The 22,415-nt window shown below is 44.3% G+C and overlaps 2 protein-coding genes and 1 long non-coding RNA gene across 4 annotated transcripts in view; 1 reads left to right on the top strand and 2 right to left on the bottom strand.

The window, feature by feature from the left end:
- Positions 1-5,396: 5,396 nt before the first annotated feature.
- On the bottom strand, positions 5,397-6,015 carry LOC122432840 (60S ribosomal protein L12-like). Its single transcript, XM_043455080.1, has one exon. It carries the CDS (start codon positions 5,948-5,950, stop codon positions 5,453-5,455), a length of 498 nt encoding a protein of 165 aa, XP_043311015.1. The 5' UTR covers positions 5,951-6,015; the 3' UTR covers positions 5,397-5,452.
- The window catches only part of LOC122432838 (60S ribosomal protein L12-like), a 144,937-nt gene continuing 128,396 nt past the window's right edge, over positions 5,875-22,415 (top strand). Inside the window, exon 1 of one of the 2 annotated variants that reach the window (XM_043455079.1) lies at positions 5,875-5,890. Coding sequence is in view for 1 of the 2 variants with exons in the window: in XM_043455078.1 (XP_043311013.1) it covers positions 5,972-6,037 (66 nt within the window). In the remaining variant the exon portion in view is untranslated. Of the gene's footprint in view, positions 5,891-5,971; positions 6,038-22,415 lie in introns of those variants that run through there. The other variant, XM_043455078.1, reaches the window with a different exon arrangement.
- On the bottom strand, positions 6,127-10,629 carry LOC122432845. Its single transcript, XR_006266975.1, has 3 exons — positions 10,532-10,629; positions 9,992-10,210; positions 6,127-6,175 (listed from the first exon to the last, which is right to left on the bottom strand). It is a non-coding gene; the product is annotated as an uncharacterized LOC122432845 (long non-coding RNA).

Raw genomic sequence — 22,415 nt, 5'->3', positions numbered from 1 at the left:
TGTCTTGCTGCACCTCCCTCGGGTACTCACAGTCCTCCCAAGTCTGCCTCCTTTCCCATCATCCTCAGTGCTCTGACCACACAGTAAGATCATGTCATTTCCCTCTTAAAGACGAGGTGGAAATAACCCAAATGTCCATCACAGGATGAACAGATGAACAAAATGTGATTTACCCAGTGGAATATTATTCAACTTTAAAAAGGAAGGAAATCCTTACTCAACGTGAGTGAACCTGAGGACAACAGAAAAGCTTCGCTTAATCCAGAACTGGCTGTTGAATCCAGAAACTTCCTGCCTGACTTATTTCACTTAGCATAATATCCTCAAGGTTCATCTGTATTGTCAAAAATAGCAGGGTGTCCTTTCTCATGGCTGAATAATCCCATGTCTTAGAAGAAGATACATGTCAATCTTTTTTATCCATTCATCCCTAAGTGGACACTTAGGTTACTTCCACATCTTGACTATTGCAAATAATTTGGCGATGAACAGGAATGCAGGTGTCTCTTTAAGACCCCGATTTCATTTCCTCTGGATATCTACCCAGAAGTGGGATTGTTGGATCATATTGTAGTTTTAATTTTTTTTAAAAACCTCCACACTGCTCTACATAGTCACCACACCAATTTACAGCTTCTCCAGTGGCTCAAACAGTAAAGCATCTGCCTGCAATGCAGGAGACACAGGTTCGATCCCTGGATCAGGAAGATCCCCTAGAAAAGGAAATGGCTACCTACTGCAGCATTCCTGCCTGGGAAATCCCACGGACACAGGAGCCTGGAGTGCTACAGTCCATGGGGTCCCAGAGAGTAGGACACGACTGAGTGACTAACACACCAACAGTGTACCAGGGTTACCTTTTCTCTGCATCCTCACCAGCATTTGTTATCTCTTGTCTTTTATATAATAGCCATTATAACAAATGCGAGGTGATATCTCACTGTGGTTTTGATCTGCATTTTCCTGACGATTAGTGATGCTGAGCATCTCTTCATGTGCCTGTTGGTGATTTGTCTGTCTTCCTTAGGAAAATATCTATTCAGGTCCTCTGTCCAATATACAGTAAACAGGTTACTAGGTTTTTTTGCTGTTAAGTTGTATGAGTTTCTTACAAATACTTTTCTCCCATTCCATAAGTTGCCTTTTCATTTTGTAGACTCCTTTTCCCCCTGAGCAGAAGTTCTTTCATTTAATTCAGTCCCACTTATTTTTGTTTTTGTTGCTTGTGTTTTGGTATCATCCTCAAAAAATCATTGCCAACACCAGTGTTGTCTTGTGTTTTCTTCATTAGGTTTATGGTTTCGGGTCTTATATTTGTCTTTAAACCATTTCGAGTTATTGTTTTGTGAGTGGTGTATGGCAGGGGTCCAGTTTCATTCTTCTGCAGGTGGAAATTCAGTTTCCCAGCACCTTTTACTGGGGAGACTCCTGTTCCCATTGTGCCTTCCTGGCAACCTTGTTGAAGATCAATTGACCTGTCTCGGTGTGGATTTATCTGTGGGCTCTTGATTCTGTTCCATTGGATTCTATATCTTTGTAGGACTGTTTTTTCTATTTCTGTGAAAAATGCCTCTTGGAATCTTGGTAAGGAATGCATTGATTCAATAGATGTTTTTTGTGTGATATGGACATTTTAATGTTAATTCTCCCAGTTCATGAGCACAGGGTATCTTTCCATTTATTTGTGACTTAAGTTTCTTTCATCAGCCTTATAGTTTTCAGCGTACAGATCTTTCATCTCTTCAATAAATTTATCCCTAATATTTTGTCGGTTTTGATGCTATCGTGAATGTGACTGTTTTATCTTTCTTTTCAGGTATTTTGTTGTTAGTGTATACAGTCTTCCGAAGGGGCTGCACCACTGCACAAAGGCACACCAGCCACGCACAAGGGTTCCAATTTCTCCACATGCTTGCTAACATTTGTTGTTTCGTGTGTGGGGGTGGTTTATAGTAGCCATCTTAGTGGGTATAAGATGTCTTCTCTGAGTTCTCACATACTCCGTCTGATCAGCTTTGAAACTGTTCCAAGTTTCCTACCCTTTTGAAAGCAGTAAGCTTTTCATAGGATTCATTTCTGTTAAGAGGCAGACCCGGGCAGCGGAAAGTGCACCAACCATTGCGACACGTACAAGTCCGCGTTCTGACCCATTCGGTCACTGAGAGACCCTGAGCCCTGATCTGCTTTCTGCAGGCCTGTTTATCCTCGTCCTTGGGGGAGCTAGGGTGATAATCCTCTGCGCTCCAAGCCCTTAGCTGAAACAAGCCGGGATACATTTAAGTGGAGTTTGTCTTCCACACGTAAACTCTGCTTCCGATTTGCAAATGTGTTCCTGCGAGCCACTTTGCCGCCCCTGCAGTGGGGTACACGCCCTGGGTGTCGCCAGGTCAGATCCCTCCGCCCACCAGCTTCGGGTCTGGAGAACCACTGAGCTGTGGGGCCTCCAGGGTCCTAGAGAGGGCGCCCGGCCAGGCTGACGCCGACGTACTTCCGGCCTTTGTGTTTCGAAGTCGACGGCAGCCCCAGGGGGTCAGTTCTCCTTGCACTCGTCTGTGGGCGAGCGTGTGAGGCGCGGTAACCCTGCCCCGGGAGGACGAAGGCGTGGGTTTTCCGGTCCCGCAGGGCCAGTGTCGGCCTGTGGGGCCCAAGAAGCCCCGGCGGCCAGTCGCAGTCGCCACATCTTCCCTCCTCTCCGGCATTTTGGGTCTTGGGCTCTTTTTGTGCCCATAGGTGGCAATATGGCAATAACTTACAAAGACTGCGTGGGGGAGAGGGAGATCCGCGCTGTGAGCCCCTCATTCAAGCCTCCTTGGAGCCAGCCTAGTTGCAGAGTTCAGGCCGACGCCGCCTGCTCTTAAGTCCTTGGCACTGCCCATAGAAGCTCGTTTTGAAAAGACCTTGTGGAAAGTTGGGTTGTTGAACCAAAGAACGCACGCTGGATCCCTCGACTTTCCGTGTTCTTTTTTTCCACATACATTTAATCAGCCCTACCAGAGTGTAGGGGAAATAAAAATCAGGCTAGAATCTTGCCTTTCTCGACCTGGGACGCTCCTAGCACGGGAACTGACGTGTTGTTGATACAATGTGAGATCATAACCCAGAGATGGAGAGATACAGAGCTTGAGGGCAGAGGTCAAACCCGAAGGACTTTGCAGATGGGGTGGTATTCAAAGGAGGAGCTGTGGAAATGCCCTTCCAGCCAAGAACATTCCAGATAGAGCTGGTGCAAAAGCACAAAGGTGGAAGGGTGGGGAGAATGGAGAGAGACTGGTAAATATTTCAACACCATTCTGGTAAATGTTTATTCTGCGATGGGTAGTGGAGATTAAAGAATGTGTGGCCACAAATCCCTGTTCTAGAGATTTCTAAAAATAGTGAAAATGGTCCAAAGGTACAAACTTTGGGTTATAAGGTAACAAATTCTGGGGATATAATAGATAGCATGGTGACTATAGTTAATACTGTATTGTATATTTGAAAATTGCTAGGAGAGTGGGTCTTAAAAGTTTGCATCGCAAGAAAACAAAATTAACTGTGAGGTGACGGGTGTTAATTAAACTGTGGTAACTTCACAGTATGTACATATATCAAATCATTATGTTGTACACCTGAAACTAATATAATACTATTGATAATTATATCTCAGTCAAACGAGGGGAAATTTTTTAAATAAAAGGGAAGGGTAGCCTGATGGAAGGGCTGTGAGGAAAGATTGAGGCTATAGAGTTAGGGTGACACGGGCAGATACACAAAGATAGGGACAAGTGTACATAAGCCTTACAAACTAAAGCATGTGGCCACGGGAGCTAACAGGAGGGAGGAAGGGACGTGCACTGTTCCTGGTTGTCCCATAGTTTGCTGAGTTCAACTTCGTCAGAGTGCTTTGTTTGCAGGTGCTGGTGCTTTAGCAACTCAAAGCAATAACATGCTGAGAAAACTTGTATATGAAACAATAGGGCTTCACCTTATACTAATATATTAATAGTTCCACTGTTTACCAAGTGCACATAAGCAAATTCACAGTCCAGAAACACATAGTCTAGCTAAACAGACTATCGGCTCACTGTTCGCCTCTGGTCCCTTTGTAACCTCTTAAGCTACATTTTGCTGAATTTCTCAGGAGAGGGATATGACGGATGATAGTTGTGGTTCTGTTGCAGAGATGAACAAGTATCAGAAATTGGGCAAGCATGTAGGGGAGAAGATGCGGTATGGATGAGATCAAAGTATACAAAAATCAGGTCGTTCTCAGGTTACAAGGGTTCAGTTTCCAGATGTTCTGTATGTGCAACAGCTGGATGCACCCTGCCTCCTCCCCTCTTCTCCCTCCACCATGCAACCCCACCCCCGGAATCCACCCTCCCTGTGGATTATGTAGCAACTAAGAGTTAAGGCTGAAGGACACATTTGCTGAGGCAGCTCTTTCTCACAGTCTCAGGGAACTATGCGCTCGCTGTCTTTTCCTGCCCATCACTGTTTCCCGTTAAATTATGCCATCTTAGACCCTTTCACAAGGGTGCACAAGCTCCCACTTTATGTCCTTGCCACAGGTCCCTATCTTTCATCACTTGCCTTTTACGTTAAAATGGCATTCTTGGCACAATCCTTCCCATTCACCACTTTAAAGACATAGTTTGGTACAAATATTTATTTACTTATGTTTGAAGAGGAACTTGAAGCTTGCTTAAAAAGAAAAACTACATTTACTACATCAGTCAGTTCAGTTCAGTCGCTGAGTCGCGTCGACTCTTTGTGACCCCATGGTCTACAGTACACCAGGCTTCCCTGTCCATCACCAACTCCCAGAGCTTGCTGAAACTCATGTCCATCGAGTTGGTGATGCCATCCAACTGCCTCATCCTCTGTCACTCCCTTCTCCTCCTGCCTTCAGTCTTTCCCAACATCAGGGTCTTTTCCAGTGAGTCAGTTCTTCACATCAGGTGGCCAAAGTATTGGAGTTTCAGCTTCAGCATCAGTCCTTCCAATGAATGTTCAGGACTATTTTCCTTTAGGGCTGACTGGTTTGATCTCCTGGCAGGCCAAGGGATCTCAAGAGTCTTCTCCAACACTACAGTTCAAAAGCATCAATTCTTTGCCACTCAGCTTTCTTTATGGTCCAAGTCTCACATCCATACATGACTACTGGAAAAACCGTAGCTTTGACTAGATGGACCTTTGTCGGCAATGTCTCTGCTTTTTAATATGCTGTCTAAGTTGGTCATAGCTTTGCTTCCAAGGAGCAAGTGTCTTTTAATTTTATGGCTGCAGTGACCATCTGCAGTGATTTTGGAGCCCAAGAAAATAAAGTCTGTCACTGTTTCCATCGTTTCCCCATCTATTTGCCATGAAGTGATGGAACCGGATGTCATGATCTTCGTTTTTTGAATGTTGAGTTGTTTTTTTTTTTTTGGTTGTCAAATGATCCTTTATTTTTCTTTTTCCTTTGCAGTTCTTAACTAGCTGGGCACTCCACTGCACCACTGTTGATATCATCTATGATGTCATGAGGGTGGCGGCCATCAACATTGCAGCCCACAGACTGGGCAGTCCCCAGGATCTCTTTAATGGTTCCAGAAAGTTCTCTAGCTAGAGACCGGTGCCGCATCTGCCGGGCAATGTTGACGATCTCATCAAAAGTGATGTTTCCACTGTGCTTAATGTTTTTCTGCTTCTTTCTGTCCCTTGGTGGTTCGTTGAGGGCTTTGATGATCAGGGCAGAAGCAGAAGGTACCACCTCAATCTGGGCTTGTCTGTTCTGAATGGTCAGTTTCACTGTAATCCTCAGACCCTTCCAATCACCAGTTGCCTTGGCTATGTCATCACCGACCTTTTTTGGAGACAGGCCCAAGGGGCCGATCTTGGGGGCCAGGGCAGACGTGGCACCGACTTCCCCACCGGTGCACCTCAGGTACACGACTTTGATCTCGTTGGGGTCAAACTTAGGGGGCATGGTGGAGGCGGCTGGTGTCGGATGAACCCGGATTCGGGACGACCGAAGAAAGTTGCACCTTCGCCTCCTCCTAGCCGAAAGCCGAAAGTGAATGTTGAGTTTTAAGCCAGGTTTTTCACTCTCCTCTTTCACTTTCATCAAGAGGCTCTTCAGTTCTTCTTCACTTTCTGCCATAAGGGTGGTGTCATCTGCGTATCTGAGGTTATTGATATTTCTCCTGGCAACCTTGCACATAGATGGGACAAAAAATATCAGAGCAGTCTGCAGTAATTAGAAGGACAAAGCCCCAAGCAAAGGATAATGTTTTTATTTCTATGCAGGCTTCAAGTTCCTCTTCGAATGTAACTAAGTAAACATTTTCATCAAACTTTGTCTTTAAAGGGGCTTCCCTTGTGGCTCAGTGGTAAAGAATCTGTCTGCCAAGCAGGAGATGAGTTCAATCCCTGGGTCAGGAAGATTCCCTGGAGGAAATGGCAACCATCTCCAGCATTCTTGCTTGGGAAATCCCATGGACAGAGGAACCTGGTGGGCTACAGTCCATGGGGTCGCAAAAGAGTCAAACACCATTTAGCAACTAAACAACCACAACATGTCTTTAAAATGACGAATGGGAAAGATTGTGCCAAGAATGCCATTTTTTAAATTCTATCCTTTGCTTGCAGTTTTGTCCTTACTGTAGACTGCCCTGATATTTCTTACCCCATCTATGGAATAAACGTATTTACAAGAGTGAAGGGATTCATACACACTTGTTTTCCAGTTTTCTTTGAGGCAATGGATAGAAAAACATTATTTCCTGGATCTGCTCTGTCCTGCCATCACTTATCTCTCCTGGTCCCACTGGAACGTGAAAACACCCTCTTTCTGGATGCAGGTCTGTAATTACGGTCTGTTCTTGACCACGTGATCCTTCTGTTGGACGGGTAGGAATGAAAGCAAAACTAAGGAAGGAATGGTTGCTCTTTCAAGTAAGTTCCCTTCCCAATGGCTCTATCTGTGCTATAGCATTGCCCAGAGACCAGAAAGGCTCTGCCCCCAAGGGGTCCATCGGGAGGACTAGGCTGTGCTGAGTGTCAGTTTTATCTGTTTTTAAGTAGAGACGTCAAACTTGCCTTCCCACCTCATTGAAGATTCAGTGAGAAAAGACAGATGAAAGCACCATGGAAACTGCAAAACATTAACACCTGTCACAGCCACTAGGCGTTAAGCATCTCCAAGGAAACATGCATGGTACCAGATGCTTTGCAGCCACGATAGGATCATTTTTAAAACTCAGAACAGTTGCCAAAATTCATCAGCTATGGAGTGGGAGAGGCAAGTAATTTCAGGTTCAAAGCTCAGGCTCTCTTCACTAAAATCCTCCAGATATAGGCGCGTATTTTCGGCCATACCCGAAATCCGGCCATCTTTCGGATGAAGAGCTGTTTAAAGTTCTTAACAACGGCAGATGGGACAAATGACTAATCACAACTTCAGAACAGCTGGCTGAGAAGCACAAGGCTCTGTGCCCCATTTTAGAACAGGCCCCAAACTGCCTGGAAAATCCATGGGCCCTGTTCATTACGGGGAATGTCGCTGCATAATATAAAAGAGGAAGACTGAAGTGTTTAGAATGACAGAGTAGTATCTCACATTCCGGACATAGTCAGAGATGCTGGAATATTCTTTACCTAAAATTCTGTCTTCATATTATTGCATAGATGCACAAATGACAAACAATGTAGAAAAATAGAAGGACTTGATTGTTGAAAACTGCTAAACAGCAACAGGAAAAAAAATTTAAGAAATGCAAAGAAGTCTTTTTCCATTGGGGCTAAAATCTCTTCTTTAGATTTTGAAAACAGTTCTATTTCTCACCTGAATACAGACATATGTTTGACTCTTTAGAAAAATTCTGAAACTCTTGCTTCCTGCCCCAGAAAGGCTGCTTCTCAGCTCCTGCCCTGCTGTCATCCTGGGATCTCCTTTCTGCAGCCCCCTGGGAAGCCCTTAATCCCGTCCCCTCCCATCTGTTGGGTTTTCTGCTTCTGGGTCCTAGTTCTCTCCTGATTACTCCTCCTTTGCGTACGTACTAAGTTGCTTCGGTCGTGTCTGACTCTTTGGGACCCCATGGACTGCAGCACACCAGGCTTCCCTGTCCATCACCAACTCCCAGAGCTTACTCAAACTCACGTCCATCGAGTCGGTGATGCCAACCAACCATCTCATCTTCTGTCATCCCCTCCTCCTCCTGCCTTCAATCTTTCCCAGCATCAGGGTCTTTTCCAATAACTCTGTTCTTTGCATCAGGTGGCAAAAGTATCGGAGTTTCAGCTTCAGCATCAGTCCTTCCAATGAATATTCAGGACTGATTTCCTTTAGGATTGACAAAGCTCCTTCTTTGGGTGAAGCATATTCTTCTATAAGCATTCTGAGATAACGTGCTTGTTGGAGTAAATATTTTGAGACCTTGGTTATCTAAAAGTGTCTTTTTGGTCCTCTTTAAAAATAACTTTTTGTAGTTTAGGTGTAAAATTCTAGTTTGGAAACAATTTGGAATATTGTTTCCTAAATTCCAATATTGCTATTAAGCCACCCAGGAGCATTCTGATTCTTCATCCTTTACATGAGACCTCTTTTTGATTTCTGGTAATCTTTAGGTTCAAAATTTTCTCATCCATGTGTTGATTTTGTTTCTTTCACATTCATTTTGCTGAGCATTCAGTGGGCTGTGCATGTCCTCCATTTCTGAGAAATTACCTTAAATTGTCTTACTCATAATTTCCCCCACTTCATTTTCTCTGTTCTTGCCTCCCCAAACTCCTAAAATTCAGATGTGGGAACTCCTGGGTTGAGATTCTAATTTTCATGTTTTTCACTCCTTTTTGAAAATGTGTTTGTCTTTTCTGTTCTGTTTGCTGTCATATTTCCTTAACCTTCCCTTCTATTGAATGTTTCGTTTTTGCTCCAGTATTTCCCATCCCAAAGATACTTCTTGTGTTTCCTGAGTGTTCCATTTGTAGAGGACCCTGCATTTCTGAGGTTGTTAACAGCAGGTTTCTGTTCACTGTTTTCTTCTGCCCCCTGCATCGTCATGGTTTCTCGGTCTTTCTCTTGTTGTAGCCACAGTTATTTCATGAGCTGGAGATGGCCTTGGTGTGTTTTACTTCTTCACAGGAGCCTCCAAGCCCACCTTAACACAAATCCTCACAAGTCCCATTGCTTTAAATATAGCCCAAAGAAGGATCTATTTAGCCACCTGAACCTGCCTGCTTTGCCAAAGGGCATCACCATCAGCTCCCAGTAGATGAGACAAACCCCAGGGCAGTAAAACCCCCAAACCTGCTGCTGCCCTTCAGGGTTCTCTACCCAGAAACTCCCCACTGGACTCCTGAGTGATATCACCAAGACACACAATTCCCTTCTGCGATTCCCCTCTCTCCTGGAAGTTCCCTCGCCCTGTTCCCTCTCTGGGTTCCAGATGCCGCAACTGTTCCTGGAAGTTCTCCTGCTAGGCCTTCAGCTGTCTATAAGGTCCTTTTCAAGCAGTCATGACCAAGCCTTACCCAGTAAAGCCTGTTCTGTGATCCTGTCTCATCTTGGTCCTGTCTCTTCCGTGATCAACCCCGAAGTTCTCGACCTCACCAGACCTAAAGATGGGGCTTTCCTCACATATCCCAGTGGTCCACTCACAGGCCTCGTTGGCTCTGGGTGTGGGCAGGCCTCGTCCACCTTGAGCGCCCCTTAGAAGATCTGGTGGGAACTCGACTCCCACGGTCAGCATCGAGATCGCATCTCTTGGTCAGTTTCTCCAGGGAAAAATCCTGCAGCCTCCCTCCTGAGGCACCCAAGCCTGGCTGCTGGTACTCCGCATGCTGGGGGAGGAAAGGACTTGACCCTTGAAGGGTGGAGGGTGAAGGGCAAGGCCACTCTCATCCACCGGTGGGTCTGAGAGCCCACACCCCTCGGCTACCAACTGGACCCAGCTGGACTGAGGCCACCGGGAACAGCTGAGGCGTGGGTGCTGTACAGAAACCAAGGGTTAAATAAATGTCTACCCACCAGTGATGAGACCCTCCCCACAAGTCTCTGTCGCAGACACGTGGTTTTTCCTAGGACAGGAGATCACGAACTTCTCTAAAGGGCCAGACAGCAAATATTTTCGGCTTTGCAGGCTGCATGGTTGATGTCACAACTATTCAACTCTGCCCTCATAGTGCAAAAGCAACTCTGTAAACGAAGAAGCGTGGTTTCCTTCCAAAATCACTTGATTTATGGACACTGAAATTTGAATTTAATATAACTTCACATCATGGACAATAATCCTTCTTTTGATTTTTTTCCCCAACCATTGAGAAACATAAAATTCTGTACATAAAATAGACAACCAACAAGAACCTACTATATAGCACAAGGAACTCTACTCAACATTCTGTGATAACCTATATGGGAAAAGAATCTGAAAAAGAATGAATATATGTATAACTGAATCACTTTCCTGAGCACTTGAAACTAACACAACATTGCAGAGCAACTATACTCCAACAAAATTTTTTTGAAAAATAAGTAAAAGCCATAAAATTTTTAGATTGCTAACTCTACCAAAAAGTGGCAAGCCACATTTGGTCCAGTGGCAGAAGTTTGTCCATCCCGGTCCTGGAACATCGTGGTCGGGAGTTTATTGTCAAAGGCCTCTGAACCTTTCTTCCTCCTCCCCCTAGAATGCTCCCAGTGCTGGTTTTTGTAGGTAGAGGGTTACCGGTTCTCTCTCTCTCTCTCTCTCTCCCCCTCGTGCCATGGAAATGCAGACACTTATGAATTACCCTGGAGTGGGAAAGGTGGTGACAGCAATTCCAGGGGTTCCTGCCAAGTTCTACCCTGGGTGAAACAAGCCGTTGATTGTTCTCCGTCCCTGGATTTTACCCAAGGTGATACAGGAGTGCAGGGAGAGGAGAGGAGATGGCTGGGGGAGGTGGGGGCCCTGAGGCAGAGCTTATGAGTCAGAACCTCTGTCTCCAGCAAGAAAGGTGGTTTTCAGTAAGCCAGAACTTTCTAATCTCGGTTTTCAAATTGGCAAGGAAAGAAATCCTCCATTGCAGGGGCAGAATGGGGGTTTGGCAGGGAAAAGAGCTTCTTCTGCCACTCCTTTTTTTTAAAATCAATTTCTATTGGAATATGTTGGTTTACAATGTCTTGTTAATTTCTGCTGTATAGCAAAATGAATCAGTAATACGTGTATGCACTCTTAGATTCTCCTCCGTGTGGGTCAGTACAGAGTATTAAGTAGAGTTCCCTGTGGTCTACAGTAGGTTCTTGTTAGTTATCTGTTTTATATATAGGCTTGTGTATATGTCAGTCCCAGCCTCCCGATTCTTAATGAGCATGTTGGGGGTAAATCAGGTCTACTTGCTGGGCCTCAATTCCTCTGTCTCTAAAATGAAGATAATCATCCCCTACCTCATTGGGTAGTCGTGTGGATTACTTCCTAAAATTCCCATCACATCAAGAGAGCTTAATGGCAGAGAGTATAGTTCCAATTTATCTAGACAAGGAGACTCAGAGAGGTTAAGGCACCATCCCAAAGGCACACAGCTGACTAAAAGGTGGAGGCGGGAATACAATTTATTTTCTCAACTCTCCACTGATATTCTTTCTTCGACCTTGCACTGCAGGAAGAGGAGGCCTTGGTTCTTTTTCTTACACACGTGAAATTCTACAGTAGGGAAGGTGTCAGGGCTGAGGACATCAGGTCCGCTCCACCCCCCTTTCACCCAGCCCCCCTCCCACCCTCCTTGGTTTCTGCTGCAGCGCCCTCGGTCAGACACTGGGCAAAGCGGCCTCTGCACCACATAGCTCAGCGTGGATGGGCCTCACCTCTCCGCCACCTCCCTTCTCCCGGCATCTCCATCCCCACCCCCTTCCTGAGTCAGGCTCCCTTCCCCTGGATGGTTACAAAGATTCTTTGTGATGTATGTATTTACACGGGAGGAGTGAGAGCTGGGGCCTGGCCGCACTCAAACCACCGGGGCCCCCAGCCCTGTTTACATCAAGACAGGAGCCAAGACAGGTGACCCCGTTGCCCTGGGGGCGGGAGGGGGAGCGGGCGACTGAAAGCAGAACCCAAGTCCAGACCCCGAGGCACGGGCTCCTGGTTTCTGGGCTGCTTCCCACAGGAGCGGCGCCTCTGCGCCTTACCCAGGGAGGCCTGTTTACTCGGCTGGGTGAGAGTTGTTTGCACAGGGAGGGAGTCAGTGCCATCTGGTTGTTCTCTGGCCCGGCCAGCACAGTAGGTAGGGATCATAGGGATCGAAAGTGGTTGACACACAGTTTGGCAAAAAGAAACTAGAGACAGAATTAAAGTTTTAAAGATGGGACCCGGGGACTCAAGACCTCTTGGGTCAGGCGCCCTGTTCCTCAGAGCCACATCACTTTTATTTAGTGTCTTGGCAAGCAGAAAGGATCTGTTGTGCTACATGAAGTCAGCCTCCTGTGTCCCTGGACACCTCTCCCATTTTATTGATTACTTTAAACTATCTGTTATTTTCTTATACAAGGGCTATCACCTAGGTGGAGGTCATATGTCCACATATGCCTTGGGAAAACATCTTGGTGTGTGCACAAGCAGTGTTCTGAACTTGCGCTGACCGAGCGTTCCAAGGTCCACAGTATGTTTTTCCTTAGCTTAGCAGGGCATGACAACCTCAACTGATGAACCCGATGTACTTTTATTTGGGTTATGTTGTATTGCTGTATTTTGTTTTTATTCTTTTCCTATGGTGATTTTCTCATGGCTTACCCAGAGCAGCAGGTGGCTGACTGTTAACCCCTGCATATCCCCCTTTATGTTTTTGTAGCAGAAGATATGTTGATCTTGCAACTTCTTTCTTCATTAGTTCTTGGAGGGTTTTTCCCATGCATCTGAGGACTGTTGTTAGTCTCCTCATCTATATGAGTTTGGGCTCCCCAGTATATGCTGAGATTTTTGTCTATGTCTGGAGACAGTCTTTTTTGGACCTTGATAAGGCTGTTCAGATGGAGAAGGCAATGGCACCCCACTCCAGTACTCTTGCCTGGAAAATCCCATGGATGGAGGAGCCTGGTAGGCTGCAGTCCATGGGGTCGCGAAGAGTCGGACACAACTAAGCGATTCACTTTCATTTTTCACTTTCATGCATTGGAGAAGGAAATGGCAACCCACTCCAGTATTCTTGCCTGGAGAATCCCAGGGACGGGGGAGCCTGGTGGGCTGCCGTCTATGGGGTCCCACAGAGTCAGACACGACTGAAGTGACTTAGCAGCAGCAGCAGCAAGGCTCTTCAGAACCCAAATGTCTCCAACTTCTGGAGGGACGAGACAGAGAGAAAAGAAAAATGTTTTAATTTTACCCACAAGTATAAATCACTAAATTGTTTTAAACCATCAGTGACTTGAGGAGTTTTTTTAATATCTGAAAACAAAGACTAGGAGCCAGTAATATGTCAGACAAAAGGTCATGAAAATTGTAGTCATATTTAGCAGTCTGTTCAATCTCATATAGCCAAGAGGTCCTTGCCTGATGACAAAGGACGTCCATGAAGGTAATAATCTCCAAGAAGCTCATGAAATTTTTGCCAGTGTCTGTACAACCTGTCCAGCAAAGTGGGTTTCCTGATCACTGGAGATTGCAGAAAATATATTTTAACCATTTTTTTCCATCGTGAGATATTAACCCTACAGCCAGGAAAGGCTTTACCGTGTCAAATAAAAGAGGTTTGTCAGGGAGCAGGGAAAAGCCAAGCAGCCGTCTTGGACTTCCCATATCCCTGACTGTTTGGTTTATAGCCATTGTTTATCCATTTCAAATTTTCTGATGAGGGGTTAGTTTTCTAGAAGCAGAATAAGCTTTGTCTATGTGTGCCAGAGTTTCCATAGGTCACTGTGAAATAACACTCATTGATTTTATCAAAGTAACAAAAGATTTTAAAAGCAAATATGAATCACTTAAAGACAAATTTACATAGTCTGTTTTCAAAAGCCATATTTCAAGAAAACTTTGTTTTTTAACAGGAAGAGAAAATCAAATTCCAGATTGGTACCAGCTTATATTCATTGTGAAACAATAGTTATTCACTTAGTCAAAGTAACAATAAAAGATTTCAAAGGCAGTTTAATGTCTTAAGAAACTTGTATCATGCACAAACTCTCTTCCACTTGCCACAAACCTTTTTTATGCTTCTGTATTCATCACTCTATTTGCCCATTCAGAAAACAGCCACCTGTAAGTTCAGATGTACTTCCCTTTTCTTTAATAGAATGTAATTCCATTCCTTATACCTTTTTTATTAAAAACACACATCCTACTTTCAGCAACCATGAACTGTACTTTATATCATTTTGTAGATTAGTAAATATAACTCACCCAAAGCTATGTCATTTGAAAAAGTATCTTCACAAAGTCAATAAATAAACATTAATACCAGGTATCAATTCAATAGTGAATATTTCCCAGTTCACAGAAGCCTGAAATGCATTTTAGTTTAATTTTTTGAATTTAGAATTGTTTGATTCATAAGCACTTCCTTCTCTTTAGGTCAATTAAATAGAGCTCATTGGCCAATCAGCCTTTAGCAATTTTGTCCAAGGACGAAGACACACACTGAGACACACATAAATTTAGACAGACATATAGACAGAGATCTCATACTTTTCTGTTTGATATTTAAAATGTCTCTTTGCCCCTTCTTTTCTTCTTGGTTTGAGTTCTACCAATTTGTTTATGGCTGGAGTCCCAGATAGAGTGGGTTTTGTATCCCAAGGACATGATAAGAGTTAACTTTAGGTTTTTTCCCAGGTCTGTTTTTGTTTCTCAGGCAGAATTGGAGCTCCAAAAAAGTATTTTAACAAGGCAACTTTTTTTTTTAATTGCGCATGCAAGAAGAACCAGTTTTTCAACTTCAAAAAAGATTTTATTTTAACCAGTTTTTACCCGAAGTCTAAACAGTATCATGGCCATTCAGTGTCAAAAATGTCATCTCTCTTTTCTGTAGTCATAGTTTCATAGCTAAACTTTAAACCAGAGAGTGTTCTAGTTGGCTCTGATGACAGGGGTAGACTGATAAGGTGTCCCAGCAAGGATTGTCTCTCCTCCGGGGAGGTGAGGTCTTCTCTTAAAGTAAAGAAAGCCTGTCGTTTAACTTCTACTTTCTCCCAGGCTTTTATGCAGTATTGCCTCACCTGTTCTATAGCCTGATCTTCCATAAGCACTTGATCTTGAGTTCTCCCCCAATTTCCACTGCGTACCAATTGATCTAAAGAGATGGGGATCTGTCCGGCTTGGTCATGAGCCACCATAATCAAATGGGAACCCTCAGCTAGTCCCTACACTATTTCCAAGGTAAAAGGAGAATTTACTCCATAATTTTGAACAGCTTGCTTAAGTTCCTTTAGTATTTTGAAGGGAATCTATTTGCATACAGCCTCATACACCCCATTAGGATTATTAGGATCTTTCCCAGGAGCTACTCGTTCCCGTATAGTCATTGGAAATATCATAATCATAGCCTCCAAGTCACCCTCCTGTTGAGCCCACCAAATACTTTTCTGGAGGGGTGACAGACCTGTTGTCTGTGGCAAGGAAGGAAAAGCTTGAGTCACTCCATCGGTTAAGACAGGAGAGGGAGGAAGAGGAGCTAAAGGAAATTCGTCCTCCCCAAAGTTGCAGTTTTGCTCTCGGCGATTTTTTTGGGCTCCAAAATCACTGCAGATGGTGACTGCAGACATGAAATTAAAAGACACTTGCTCCTTGGAAGAAAAGCCATCACCAACTTAGCATATTAAAAAGCAGAGACATTGCTTTGCCAACAAAGGTTCATCTAGTCAAAGTTATGGTGTTTTTAGTAGTCATGTATGGATGTGAGAGTTGGACTACAAAGAAAGCTGAGCACCGAAGAATTGATGCTTTTGAACTGTGGTGTTGGAGAAGACTCTTGAGAGTCCCTTGGACTGCAAGGAGATCCAACCAGTCCATACTAAAGAAAATCAGTCCTGAATATTCATTGGAAGGGCTGATTCTGAAGCTGAAATACTTTGGCCACCTGATGCGAAGAACTGACTTATCGGAAAAGACCCCGATGCTGGGAAAGATTGAAGGCAGGAGAAGGGGACAACAGAGGACGAGATGGTTGGATGGCATCACCAACTCAATGGACATGAGTTTGAATAAACTCCAGGAGTCGGTGATGGACAGGGAGGCCTGGCATGCTGCAGTCCATGGGGTCGCAAAGAGTTGGACACGACTCAGCGACTGAACTGAACTGAAACAAAGGTGCAGGTTCGCTCTTGGTGATCCTTCACTTTCGAGCCCCATGTTGGGCGCCACTTGCTGCGGCCAGCACAGCGGGTAGGGATCGAAAGTGGTTGATGCACAGTTTGGGAAAAAGAAACGAGACAGGGTTAAAGTTTTAAAGATGGAAACAGGGGTCTCAAGACCTCTTGGGTCTAGAGCCCTGTTCCTCAGAGCCACATCACTTTTATTTAGTGTCTTGGCAAGCAGAAAGGATCTGTTGTGCTACATGAAGTCAGCCTCCTGTGTCCCTGGACACCTCTCCCATTTTATTGATTACTTTAAACTATCTGTTATTTTCTTATACAAGGGCTATCACCTAGCTGGAGGTCATATGTCCACATATGCCTTGGGAAAACATCTTGGTGTGTGCACAAGCAGTGTTCTGAACTTGTGCTGACTGAGCGTTCCAAGGTCCACAGTATGTTTTTCCTTAGCTTAGCAGGGCATGACAACCTCAACTGATCAACCCGATGTACTTTTATTTGGGTTATGTTGTATTGCTATATTTTGCTTTTATTCTTTTCCTATGGTGATTTTCTCATGGCTTACCCAGAGCAACAGGTGGCTGACAATAACCCCTGTAGCTTGTCATTCCTTTGAGAGTGAATATGGCGAATTTGGGGAAAATTCTCAAAACAGTGCTAACTAAAAAAAAAAAAAAAACAGTGCTAACTTTTTCCCCTGTAATTCATACCCACACCAAATAAATCATCTTGGGCTTTTCAAAGTGGGAAGAAATGCAGTTTTCAGCACTCAAGGAATGGTGATGTTTAGCACCAGAAGGTACTTTGCAGTCAGCAAAGCATTGTCATTTCCCCATTTCACATGACCTTCCAGACAGCACAGAGGTGGGAAGCTGTGATCAACATCATCCCTGTTTTACAGATGAGGAGCTGACACGAAACCACACATGCAATGAGAGGCAGCAGCCCAGTGACTGCAGATGATACACCTTTTCTACTCTGCCTCTGCCTCCCACTTGGCTGTTAAGCAAGGCGTGCAGAGAGCTTGTTCCTATATGTAACGGCCTTCCAGGTGGCTCCCGGGAGAGCTGCAGGGCACTGTGCCCAGACCATGGGGTCTGTCCATGGGTACCACCAGTGGGGTGTTCCCTGGGCACCAGATGAAGCTTTATGTGGACCAGTCATATGAAGCCACATGTAACATACACACTCTTGTTCAGTTCAGTTCAGTTCAGTTGCTCAGTCATGTCCAACTCTTTGCGACCCCATGAACTGCAGCACGCCAGGCCTCCCTGTCCATCGCCAACTCCCAGAGCTTACTCAAACTCAAGTGCATCAAGTCAGTGATGTCATCCAACCATCTCATCTTCTGCTGTCCCCTTCTCCTCCTGCCTTCAATCTTTCCCAGCATCAGGGTCTTTTTCAATAAGTCAGTTATTCTCAACAGGTGGCCAAAGTATTGGAGTTTCAGCTTCAGCATCAGCCCTTCCAATGAATATTCAGGACTAATTTCCTTTAGGATGGACTGGTTGGATCTCCTTGCTGTCCAAGGGACTCTCAAGAGTCTTCTCTACCACCACAGTTCAAAAGCATCAGTTCTTCGGCGCTCAGCTTTCTTTATAGCCCAACTCTCACATCCATACATGACTACTGGTATAATCATAGATTTGACTAGATGAACCTTTGGTGGCAAAGTAACGTCTCTGCTTTTTAATATGCTGTCTAGGTTGGTGATGCCTTTTCTTCCAAGGAGCAAGTGTCTTTAATTTCATGGCTGCATTCACCACCTGCAGTGATTTTGGAGCCCAGGAAAATAAAGTCTGTCACTGTTTCCATTGTTTCCCCATCTATTTGCCATGAAGTGATGCGACCAGATGCCATGATCTTAGTTTTCTGAATGTTGAGTTTTAAGCCAACTTTTCCGCTCTCCTCTTTCACTTTCATCAAGAGGCTCTTCAGTTCTTCTTCGCTTTCTGCCATAAGGGTGGTGTCATCTGCATATCTGAGGTTATTGATATTTCTCCTGGCAATCTTGATTCCAGCTTGTGCTTCATCCAGCCTGGCATTTTGCGTGATGTACTCTGCATATAAATTAAATAAGCAGGGTGACAACATACAGCCTTGACATACTCCTTTCCCAATTTGGAACCAGTCTGTTGTTCCACGTCCAGTTCTAACTGTTGCTTCTTGACCTGCACACAGATTTCTCAGGAGGCAGGTCAGGTGGTCTGGTATTCCTATCTCTTGAAGAGGTTTCCACAGTTTGTTGTAATCCACACAAAGGCTTTGGCATAGTCAATAAATGCAAAGTCAAGTGGGCCTTAGGAAGCATCACTACGAACAAAGCTAGTGGGGGTGATGGAATTCCAGTCGAGCTGTTTCAAATCCTGAAAGATGATGCTGTGAAAGTGCTGCACTCAATATGGCAGCAAATTTGGAAAACTCAGCAGTGGCCACAGGACTGGGAAAGGTCAGTTTTCATTCCAGTCTCAAAGAAAGGCAATGCCAAAGAATGCTTAAACTACCGCACAATTGCACTCATCTCACACGCTAGTACAGTAATGCTCAAAATTCTCCAAGCCAGGCTTCAATAGTACGTGAACTGCGAATTTCCAGATGTTCAAGCTGGATTTAGAAAAGACTGAGGAACCAGAGTTAAATTGCCAATATCCGTTGGATCATCGAAAAAGCAAGAGTTCCAGAAAAACATCTATTTCTGTTTTATGGACTACGCCAAAACCTTTGACTGTGTGGATCACGCACTCTTGTACCACCAGCGAAATGGTAGTGAGGGAAGATGTTATGGGACTGCTGAAGTTTCCTTCAAGTTAATTTGTCCCTGCTTCCTCTCTGCCTTATCTCCCTGCATTAAAACTGTGGGTGTCTACCAGAAGCCATGACCTGAGTTCCAAGAACGGTCCCAGCTCCTTCTTCCCAATTCTTTATCTTCCCTTTTTAACCCCAAACACCAAACCCACCCAATAAGCATCACTCCCAGCTGCCTCCCCTTTCTCCCTCCACCTCTGTCCCTTAAGTCCAGCTGCCCTGCTCCGTCCAAATTGCTTTGACCTGTGAAGTCGGTTGGAACTTCTTGGCTCTGCTCCCACCCACCTTAGCCCAGCCCCAGCACCCAACTCTGCACCTGACCAGCCTCACCTCCTACTCTTTCCCCTCCCTGTCAAATCCTGTCTCCCCCTCTTCTCACCAATCCATCCTTCAGTGACTACTTTTTCTGACAACTAATGTGCAACTTTGTTTTTACAGCTTGCAAAGTACAGTTGCCTTTATGCATGTACAAACATTCTTACCAAGTCTCATTTAGAAGTTAGTTTTTCCTCCCTGCTGGATCTCTCTTCATCTCCTGCCTAAACTACTACTGGTTTGGGGTGGGGGCTGGGGGCAGATGTGGGAGTTTTGCTTGTATGTTTTGAGTTTGTTTGTCTGTTTGTCTTTTTCTTTGCCTTTAATACACCTGAGTTCTGCCTGCCTTTAAAAAAAAAAAAATTGGCCACACTGTGTGGCATGCAGTATCTTAGTTCCCCAATCAGGGATCAAACCCTGGCCCTCTGCAGTGGAAGCATGGAGTCTTAACCACTGGATCACCAGGGAAGTCCCCTGCCACTGTTCCTTTAACCAACCTACATTAAGATCTTTCTCCACCTTCCTGACAAATTGCTCCTTATAAGACCTCACCTCCTTTTCTACAAAAATTCTAATTAACCGTCTATAGTCTCTTCTTTCTCAACATTCAGAGCCTGTTAATAATCGTTAGAATGTGACTCCTGGATGGACTTCCCTGGTAGTCCAGTGGTTAAGAAGTCACCTGCCAATGCAGGGAACATGGGTTCAGTCTCTGGCTGGGGAAGATCCCACATGCTTCAGAGCAACTAAGCCCGTGCTCCCCAACTGCTGAGCCTGTGCCCTAGAGCCTGAGAGCCTCAACTACTGAGCCCCACGCCATAACTAATGAAGCCTGCACCTAGAGCTGGTGGACCACAGCAAAGAGTAGCCCCTGCTTGCCACAACTAGAGAAGGCCCATATTGTAGCAATGATGACCCAGCACAGCCCCAAATAAATAAGTAAATAAAGAAATAAAAATAAATATTAGAAAAAATGACTCCTGGAACCAGCAGCTGTAAGGATCAGGTGGCCATGAATGACAGTTCTCCCCATGACCAGTCACCCCGTGCCGCCTGGGTGTGTTTATACATCCACACTTTGTTTCCTTACCCTGCAAGCTCTTTGCGGCAGTGATGATCATTTTCCTTTTTATTTTATTTTATTTTTTTCATTTTCCTTTTTAAACTACACAGATGTTTAGAGGAAGCTCTGGATTCATTTGGCTGCTTTCCAGTTTCTAGCCCAACTCAGACATGTCCGGTATCTTGTGTTCTATTACCTGTAGGTTTGGAGTTACATCAAAGGCAACTTGCAGGGGGTGGGGGAGGAGGCACTGTGTAAAAATTGAGAAACTTCAGCTAAATATCCCATTTCTCTTTTCTCCTTGGAAGAATTAGCCTCTCTGGAAATTCTGAGTCCACACCCAGCTTGGCAGCAATAGCCTGAAGGGTGAATGCTTCCCTTGGCCAGAGAGTGTGCTCAACACATGGGCAACTCCCCACAGTCTCACTTCAGGCTCAGGTAACAGTCACATATATCCCAGCCATTGGCTAGCCTGGCCCCTGTGGGCACTTGGGGGTGGGGTGGCTGGACATGCATAAAGAGAAATCGATGTTCAATAGCATAAAAGTGTGGGACTTAGGGGCAACAGGAAGAGAAGCTGCGTGCATCACTGCTGACCATGGAGCAGGCTTAGACACCCCCTTTTCCTTTTTTTTTAATTAATTTTTTATTTGAGTATAGTTGTTAGTTTCCACAGCAAAATGAATCAGTTACACATATACATACATCCGCTCTTTTTTAGGTTCTATTCCCTTACAGGTCATAACAGAGTATTGAGTAGAGTTCCCTGTGCCTGACAGAGACCATCCTTTTTTCTACCACCAGAGAGTTACCTTGGAAAGAGGCACCGCACAGAAGGCTTAATTCTGCTCTGGGAAACCCGCAATCAGGCAGAGAAGTGTATTTCTGCAGCTCTGGATATGCGCACCACTTCACTTTGTATTTCGGTGACTCATACGTTGGTTTAATGTCCCCACCAGGCTGCAAACTTCTAGAATACCAGTGCAATGTCACTATCATATCCTCCAAACAAGCATAATCCCTGATACATAATATATCATGATCAATGGCTATGAATAAATAAGTTCTGCCATAATGCTGATGTGACTCAGTAAATTAAGCAAGGTCAATGGAAGGACATTTGTCACCCTTCTGGTGTAAATAACTTTGCTGCAGCACGAAGGTAAGAATGAAGCCTCTCTGGGGAAGAAATATGGTTATACATATATTTTTTATTGAAGTATATCATCGATATAAGTTACAGATCTATAGTGATGCATGATTTTTAAAGGGTCTACTCCATTTATAGTTATGGAGTATTGGCTATATTCCCTCGGTTGTAGCTTATTTTATACATAATAGTTTGTACCTTTTACTCCCCACCACTGCATTCCCTCTCTCCTTCCCTATCCCCACTGTGACCACTAGTGTGTTCTTTGTGAGTTTGTTTCTTTCATGTTACATTCCCCAGTTTGTTGTATTTTTTAGATTCCACATATAAATGTTGTATTTTTTTAATTCCACATACAAATATCATACAGTATTTGTATTCCTCTGTCCAATTTATTTTACTTCGCATAATACTCTCCAAGTCCATTCATGTGGTTGCAGATGGAAAAATTCCATTCTTTTTTATGGCTGAGTATTTTCCTATTTTGTATATCTACACACACACACACACACACACACACACACACAAACCACATCTTCTTAACCCGTTCACCTGTTGATGGACACTTAGATAGCTTCCATATCTTGGCAATTATAAATGATGCTTTTTATGTATATGTATGTATGTGTACATATAAATATTAATTCACCTGTCAGAATCTGTACTAATTAAACAATCCAAAAGACATTTGCACAAAAATCTTCATTTAAATATTTCTTAACCTAGCAAAACTTTCAAAGTATTCAGCATGTCTAGAAATATAGGAATGAACTATTTAGCTATTAAAATGACGCTTATCCATTCTGTGTAGCAAAATTTTAAATGTCAGTGATATGATAATTAAG

The sequence above is a fragment of the Cervus canadensis genome, chromosome 32 (genome assembly GCF_019320065.1).
Source record: "Cervus canadensis isolate Bull #8, Minnesota chromosome 32, ASM1932006v1, whole genome shotgun sequence".
Taxonomy (NCBI): Eukaryota; Metazoa; Chordata; class Mammalia; order Artiodactyla; family Cervidae; genus Cervus; species Cervus canadensis.
This window is presented reverse-complemented; position numbering and strand designations above follow the sequence as displayed.

Coding starts and splice junctions, on each gene's coding strand:
- LOC122432840 (XM_043455080.1), bottom strand. CDS start 5,950: ATGCCCCCTAAGTTTGACCCCAACGAGATCAAAGTCGTGTACCTGAGG.